This window comes from Danio aesculapii, chromosome 5 (assembly GCF_903798145.1).
Source record: "Danio aesculapii chromosome 5, fDanAes4.1, whole genome shotgun sequence".
In the NCBI taxonomy this organism is placed as follows: Eukaryota; Metazoa; Chordata; class Actinopteri; order Cypriniformes; family Danionidae; genus Danio; species Danio aesculapii.
Window position 1 is genome coordinate 49644290 of NC_079439.1, and position 8660 is coordinate 49652949.

At 36.4% G+C, this 8660-nt stretch overlaps 1 protein-coding gene across 1 annotated transcript in view; it reads left to right on the forward strand.

The window, feature by feature from the left end:
- tmem161b (transmembrane protein 161B) overlaps positions 1–7577 on the forward strand; it is a 42994-nt gene extending 35417 nt beyond the window's left edge. Inside the window, exons 9-12 of the mRNA XM_056458395.1 lie at positions 1855–1968; positions 4463–4637; positions 5289–5385; positions 5474–7577. Coding sequence (XP_056314370.1) covers positions 1855–1968; positions 4463–4637; positions 5289–5385; positions 5474–5739 — 652 coding nt within the window. The 3' untranslated portion in view covers positions 5740–7577. The remainder of the gene's footprint in view (positions 1–1854; positions 1969–4462; positions 4638–5288; positions 5386–5473) is intronic.
- Positions 7578–8660: the final 1083 nt, after the last annotated feature.

Consider the following 8660-nt stretch of genomic DNA (forward strand, 5'->3'; position numbering starts at 1 on the left):
TTGAGCTGCTGCTGGCTTATTACAAAGTTGGACAGATGTTCCTGATAAAGTGGCCAGTGAGCGTATGTACGAAATTTGGTGTCATTACTTTTAAACGTTTTGATACACATTTTGTTTAAAATCTATATAAAAGGTGTTTTTTTTTTTTTTTTTTTAAAGAATTTGGAATGTTTTATTTCACTTATTAGGTGTTTTTCTGACCATATATATATATATATATATATATATATATATATATATATATATATATATATATATATATATATATAATATATATATATATATATATATATATATATATATATATATATATAAAACCCACAAAGTTTTAGAAAAGTCATGGAAATTAGTTTAACAAATATCTGTATACTTGAATTAGAGCTTTATTTATTGGAAAAATCTGACATTACGATATTTTGTATTTCTGTGATATATATTGCGGCGTGAATACAATTTCACGAGATGATTTAACAGGTTTATTTGGAATGATTGGGGGGATTTTGTTGGGGAGTGAATCTCGAATAATATATAACAAATAAATTGCAAGCATAGATAAATAAAATATAGTAAAGATAAAAGTGAATTATAGTTTTCTGGTATTCACTATTCAGGTACAGATATTGAATAATCAACACTGCATAGTCTTCATTGTATAATATTTAATCTTTTTAAAATTTCTTGTGGCCGAATGTTTTAAAATTTGAAATATTGAAATGTTCACAGTCACAGGCCTTAAAGGGACAGTTTACTCAAAGATTAAAATGTACTTACTATTTACTCACACTACACTTGTTTCAATACTATAGGAGTTATTAAATTATATTCTTTTTGTGTTCATTATAAAAAAGAAAACTCAAATATTTAAAACAAATGAAAGGTGTAATGAAAATGGTGAGTAATTTTTGGGTGAACTCTCTTTAAAAATGCATACAGATGATAAACTGTTATGATTAAATTATATTAAACTATAATCCCAATATTGCATATCCTGCGATGTGACTATTGTGGATGCATACATTGTGATATTGATGCTGAAACTATATATTGTGCAGCCCTAGCTTGAATATAGGTTAGTTGTCTTTACTTTTCTGTCCTTGACCAAAAACTTGCTCTCACATTGTTAGTGCTGTGTCAGCATGATCAAAATCAATATATAAACAAATTTAAACAAAATAGATTGTGTTCTATGATATGTTGTAATTAATTTGATTGTCATTGTTTTTCTTATTATTTGCCATGTATATGTAGGCATTACTTGAAACATTATGTCATGAAAATGTACTTGAAAGTTCTGGAAAAGTCTTGGAAAAAATCATGGAATTTTAGTAGTACAAATGTGTATGAATCCTGTAATAAGAGTAACAAAATATTCAAAATTCTAACCACTAAAGTGGCTGTATGTATATATTTAGATCTGGACTCTTTTTGTCAAGCTGAATATAAAAAGTTTGCATTGAAAAATGATAGCCATTAGCAATATTTCCATGTTAATTCACATTGAAAGTAAGTGTCTGACCACATCCTCAGCCAGTTATAAGTATTACCTCAGATCCTGTCTCCATTTTCAGCCAGCACTGGGCTCTAGGGTAACTGTGTTACAAAAGAGGAGTTAAGCATTACACATCTCACATAGCTAATCCTCTTCAGCGTGGCCAGCTCTCCATACCTGCTCTCATGACACTATGGGGCTTAGAGTTATACCTCTTTTTGGCCAGGATTACATCCATGCTTTTTGTGCTTGGGAAATGCTATATTTAAAGCTGTGGTATTTTATGACATTTGATGCTTCACTAATATTGATGCTCTTGTCTGTGATGACGACTAATCGGTTGTTTTTATGCATTCATATTTCAGGACTTTGCTGCATATCAACTTCTTGGCCCCCTTAATCATGGTACTGCTATGGGTGAAGCCCATAACAAAGGATTACATAACAAATCCCACATTTGGGAAAGACAATGTGCCTTTGTGAGTACCTCACATTACTAGTTTATCAAATTAAGGAAACTTACCTCAAAGTATAACATTTTTATACGCATTTCTGGTGTTATTTGACTTGTTTCATTGGTTCACAGTATTGTAAAGAAAGATTATTTGCATTTTTTATCTACAGGTATAAGGTATAATTTATAATAATTCATTCTGCCCTTGAGATGGATTTGTTTGGCACAACTAAGACTGCAAAGGGCAAATTAATGGGCTTTTGTGGAAATTAGTAACCATTTACTCTTTGTGGAATTCATAGAATCTCATTTGAACATTTCACATGTTTATGTCCCACTGAGGGTTAGGTTGAGTAGTGGATCTTAAATGGATAGTTCACCTAAAAATGGAAATTTACCTACTATTAAATCACCCTCAGGTGGTTCCAAACTTTTATTAGTTCTGTATAATTCAAAAGCAGATGTTTTGAAGAAAGCTAAAATTATGTAACCTCTGACTCCCATAATAGGAAAACCAAATACTATGGAAGTCAATGGTTGGTTTACAGTTTTTTTTTTCAAAATGTCTTCTTTTGTGTTCAACAGAAGAAAGAATCTAAAACAGCAATTGAACAAATGAATGGTGACTGTAAATCTTCTGAGTAAAATACCCGAGTAAATTACCGGGCCGCACAAGAAATGATTAATTATTTCAATTTTATTGATTATTTGAGTCTGAGCCGTCTTTTATTTTGAAAAGTGACCGTATTTTCTCGGTTACATCTTGGTCACTTGAGCGCCCAAATTTAACCCACAAGCAGCAAAATTAGTAGGAAACAGACGTCTTTAGAAAGTGTCTTTACTAAGGGGAGAAGGCCCAGTGAAGGACCCATGAACTGCCAAAGAATGAATCCGCAACCCATTTGTCAACAAATCAGGTGAATCCCAAATGATGGCGGCCTTTTAGGGGGCCGTTCGCATATAGCGTCTTTTCTAGAGTTTGCTCAAGTTTGTTGTTTCCAATGGCGGCGTGACGCTCTCGCGCCTTCCAGAGATGCACCTAGTTGAATGAATCCCACAAGTCGCGTGACAAGAATTGACTGATCAGCTTGTATGGAATATACACATTTTACTAAGATTAATTATCTCAGACAAACACAGAACACCCAAACACTACGGTGTTTTGTAATTTTTTTCATAAATAAATCAATTCATGAATGTTTACAATGTTTTGTCAGCTTGTCTTCCACTGAGAAAACGGTTGATGGTCGCCTAGAAACTCCCCACACCCTTCCGGTCTACAGTAAAAATCCGTGGTCCGTGGTGATAAAAAGGTTGAGGACCACTGGTTTAGAAAGTATTTGGTCCATCTCTAAATTGAGTTAAAGTTACTCAAGTTAATGAGACAATGAAATGATTAATTAGGTGATGATTGAGCACTGATGATGAACACCTGCTGTTAATAAACAGAAACACAGAAGAGAAACACAAACTACAACTGACTTCAGTCACAGCCTTAGACAGGATATCTGCGCTGTATCTGCTTAATTTTCCTTTATACATGCAAAGCTATACCCAATTGGGCCAACACCCTTACAATCACTAACAATATATTTCAATAAAAGTTTTAAGAAACGTTTAATTATTAACTCTATTTACTTATTATTCATTCATTCATTTTCTTTTTGGCTTAGTCCCTTTATTAATATGGGCTTGCTACAGCGGAATGAACCGCCAACTTATCCAGCACATGTTGAATGCAGCGGATGCCCTTCCAGCTGCAACCCATCACTGGGAAACATCCATACACACTAATTCACACACATACGTCATGGACAATTTAGCCTACCCAGTTATCCACTGTGCCACTGTGCAGCCCCTATTTACTTATTAATATGGTTTAATTATCTTCCTTACAATAACATTTGTTTATAATGTTTTTTTTATCAGCTGAAATATAATACATTGAATCTCTCAAAATCTCAGCAGAGGATGATTATGCAACTCCACAAACAGCAGCTTTACTTATTACCAACCTGTTTGCCCTTGTTTAGAGACCAAATACCCTCTGAACCAAGTAAATGTTACTCAGGAGGATTCATGATGACAGAATTGTATTTTTGGGTGAACTACCACTTTTTGATTTTGATATTTATTCAGATCAAGTCTAATAGGTTCATTTTAACACAATCAAAATGTCGACTCATACAATTGGCTCAAATAGCCATAAGGTCTTCGAAGTAATAAAAAAGTAATAAAAGTTAATCGGATGAATTAATAAAGTAGTGCAAATGGTTACAAAATATCCTTCCCAGCACTGCCAGGCAATCAAGCCATGAGATGCAGTTTTCTTCAAATTTTTTCATACATAAATGCCTCACATTGTGATAGTAAAAGATGTTCTTCCTGTTTACTTGAAGTTATTTTTTTTTTTCCTTTGAGACTTTTGTTTAACTCTCATTACTCAAGTCAAATGCCAAAGTTGGGGCTCATTTTACTGGCACTGATTGAGTATGTCACTCTTCTTCATCTGCGTGCAGAATGTCTGAAAAGACGTACGACACATTGCGTCTGTGGGTGATCCTGCTTCTCTGTGTGCTGAGACTAGCCATGATGCGGCATCATCTCCAGGCCTACCTCAACTTGGCCCAGAAGGGCGTCTTACAAATGAAGAAGGAAGCAGGACGCATTAGTACTGTTGACCTCCAAAAAATGGTACATGGACTTTTAACACTTTTTCTTTTGTTACATCTTTCAGATAAACGACATATCATTATATCAAAAATCCCAAAGACAGCAAGTAGTCAGAATAATGTTGATAATTTTCAATTACATTGTCGAACACAAAGGCATCTTTTAGTTTTGGCCCCTATCCCGAGCATCTTCAGTGGATTGTTCTTGTGATGTTTGATCTGATACTGGTTAATAAATGCACTCAGAGACCCTCTTGTGGTGTCTACTCTAGAGGCCTACATTACAGTGTCGACATTCCTCAAAGGTGGAAATATGTCGGTATGAAAAAGGACTGCGTGGCATTGTTGCCCTCAAAGCTCCAAAATGAGGAGGCTATTTGAGTTTAGTGGAGCGCAAGGATCAAAACCCACAGCACTCCACAGCTGGAGCTGAGGAAAAGAGCCCGTTTGATGTTCCAAGCCATAAGTGAGACTCGCAAATGGCTGTAGAGTCGCAGGGGTGTCTGGTCTTACATCTGCTGCAGAATCATATGCTCGCAGCCTCCCTCTGTACTTAAGCTCCCAGTGATGGTTTCAGCAAGTCTGTTTGATGAGCTCCTCTCCCACCAAGCTGCTTGTTTTGAACAAAATTTGCCTAAGTGTTTTAACTGCAAATTTGTTTTCCCTCACACAGGTGGCCCGAGTCTTTTACTACCTGTGTGTAATAGCTCTACAGTACATCGCGCCTCTTGTGATGCTGTTACATACTACTTTGCTGCTAAAGACATTAGGTAAGTGCATTGAAGTTCTTCTTGACACAATCTCGATCGGCCCCGTTGGGTTTCTTGAAATTTTTTAGACTCCTCTTTCAACCCCCAGGTGGACACTCGTGGGTAATTTACCCTGAAGAGAGTTTGCCGTGTCTATCAAACGAGGACTCTAGCCCTGCCGAGGTGGGGCAAAGCCAGATGGAGGCCTCTCAAACTGTGGCCCAGCTGTCGGTTGCACTTGGGGGGCTGAGAACTGTTTTCTCCCCCTTGCTTTTTCGAGGGCTTCTGTCTTTCTTCACTTGGTGGATCGCTGCGTGTCTGTTCTCCACCTCTCTCTTCGGCCTCTTCTACCACCAGTATCTGATGGCTGCATAGCATCTTGAAGGGCTTGTTTCGACTGAACTGTGCAGCACGAGGCACTCAAACATTCCCCTTTCCTACAACCATATCAGTCAGGGTTCTTCTCTGAAGGACCATTGTTTTAACCTAACAAATTCACAAACGACAACAGTCATAATTCACTCACTTTAATAATCATCGATGCATCAATGAACGAGGATGCCAACTGAAGGAGACCTTGAAATGCTGACTTTTTTGAGCCACCAAAAGGTTGGTAGGAAGGGATCACTCATGGTCTTTGATGTACTTGATTTAATTTTTAATGAATTTCATAAGAATGACGTTTTTTTTAAGTTGTTTGAGATTTTTTTAAAGCTGTTATACTTCTCCAAAGTAGATACTGGGTTCTGCTGTACGAGAGGTTTTCATTGTTGGTACGTGAAGTCAAAACAGTGTTTTTAGTCAAGCTGGGAGAGTGAAGTGAGGGGATTCATCCAGGAGAAATGTGCGTATTAAAGGTGTATTTATTTGTCTTTTGTCTGAGGGTCTGAAGCCAGCTTTCTCGCCAGGAGTGTTTCATTTGACTGAAGAAGACTGAGAGATAATTTAAGTGTGTGTGAGCACGCACGCGCATGTGAGAGTGACGGTTTGTGTGTTAACATCAGTGCCTGCAGGCTCCCAGTGACCCCTGCTGCTGGTGGGTAAATCTAAAAAGGGCATTTTGATCAAGTATAAAAGCTAACAAAAAAAAAACTGTCTAAAGCAGTGGCCTCTGCTCATCTGATACCCTTCCCCATCATTTAACCGGTCAGATGTTTCACTTTGAATTTCGGGTCCAGTGACTTCAAACACATCCTCTAAGTGGGCTCCATGTTTCTGGATGGAGCTTATTGATTTTCTGTAATGCATCAAGTAACAGGATTGGATTTGTTTCATGTGAAGGTGCCAAGTATGCTTGTATTCCCCCATGAGTGTGTACAGTATTTCCCGCTGGAAATCGGAAGCACACATGCAGAGGCACAAGCCAAAAGAGAACATGCGGCTTGATCACAAAGAAACATTGTTTAATGAGGTCCGCCTTATTATTGTAAGATTGGGCACTACAGTTACAAAAACTGCACAGAGGCATATCAGGTATGTTTTTTTTATGTCTTATTTTTTTGTCTTTTTTTAGTGTTAACCTACTGTAAAAGTCTTATTCTCACCCTCTGTTTTGAGTTTTAGGAGGGTACGCAGACAATGAATGTATTGATCCTGCCTGATTTTTGATTGTTATTCTGATGGATTTTATTTTAACAAATCTACAGCTCTTTGCATTAACAAATATCAGTTGAATCAATTCTCCAGGGACTTTTATCATCAACAGCACAATCTATATTTGTGTATATGCTGAAGCCTTTTTTTATTTCAGTTGTTGATTATCAAGCTGTGAACATTGAAGGACTCAAAGTTTATTTTAGTTGTAAACATTCACATCTTTTATTAATCAACAATGGGCAATTTAGTCTTAACCTTTAGGATTTAGTTCACTGCCTTATTATGATTTTCCCCACCATTAAAAATCTGAAAAAATGACAAAAATTAATTACAAATAAATATTATTAAATTGTTACTAAATACAACACCTTTATACATTTTTTTTCAGTAAACATGTATGTTAACATTTCTGACCTTAATGCCAAATAACAGTGTACGAGGCTCATGACTGATCCATACTGAGATATTGTAGACAAATCACTTTTCTTTTCTTCAGTATTCCAGTAGAGACGTATCTGTTTTAAAACCCTTGGGCCTGAACTGATCTGTCGGTCTAATGCATTTTAAGTACTTATCTTTATTTATTATTTTTCAGTTTGTTTAATAAATGATTGTCAAGAAAACTTAAAGTCTTGTTGTCACATAAATCACATAATTTACAGAGTTTTTTTTCTTAAAATGGGCAGTTTTGTAATGGCGGAATTACTGTGAATAACATGAATTCGCACAGTGAATGGTTCTCGCTAGTGTAATGTTGTCCTGAGTGCTATTGTCGATACTGGCCTCCTCTTTCAGTTGCCGCTCTTGGATCAATGAGACAAATTCCAAAACAAACAGGCGAAGAGGCTCTTTTCTTTCCCTAAGAAGACTCCATTCACTCAAAGCATTTCATCCGAGGCCCACTGAGGGTCATCGTTCCCAGTGCCCGAACAAGCGAATCTTCTCAAAAGGTATCTTTTTAATGACCGCTCCACTGTCTGTGCTAAATAATGAGAGTTTCATTATTGTGTTAGCTCAGTTGAGAGCAGCAAAATAAATAATGAGAACTTGTAATAATGGGTGACCTAACCTTGTTCTTTTTGTCCAGAAATGAATAGACTGAAAGCACGGACGCTTGAGGAAGCTAACAAATCTGGATGCTTTGGTTTCGCACTGAGGGCTGTTTTCAAAGGCTATACTTGATTTTACATAATGCAAATGCACTCCAGAACAGTTCATATGCAATGCATGGAAGTGTTACTTGCAAACTAACTACTTAGACATTTACATGTTTGTGTAATTCACATCTATATATTGTTTTACATAGAGAGGAGAATGGGAGCTATGATCATATTTATGTTTCTAATATATATTATAGAGTGTCTGAGAATGCACAGTGTTTGAAATGTCAAATCTAATGCAATTAAATAAACTCCATAATGATTTGAGGACGGAGCTCACATCAGGACATTTGAACAGAAGTGACTGCCCCCTTGTGAAAGCATGATGCAGTGACAGGTATAAACTGAGATCAGAGCACCTTTAATTTGACTGCATGCCTTGTCATTGGTTAATTTTTTTTCTATATTGCTACAAATTGTTCATTTTATCTCAGATGTTGTGCACATCAGAGCTGTTCGCACATGAAAATGGAGTGCTAAGAAAGAGGTGCTTGACTTTAGGATAGGACAATCTGAGAAATATCTGAGGTATGTTCAAAC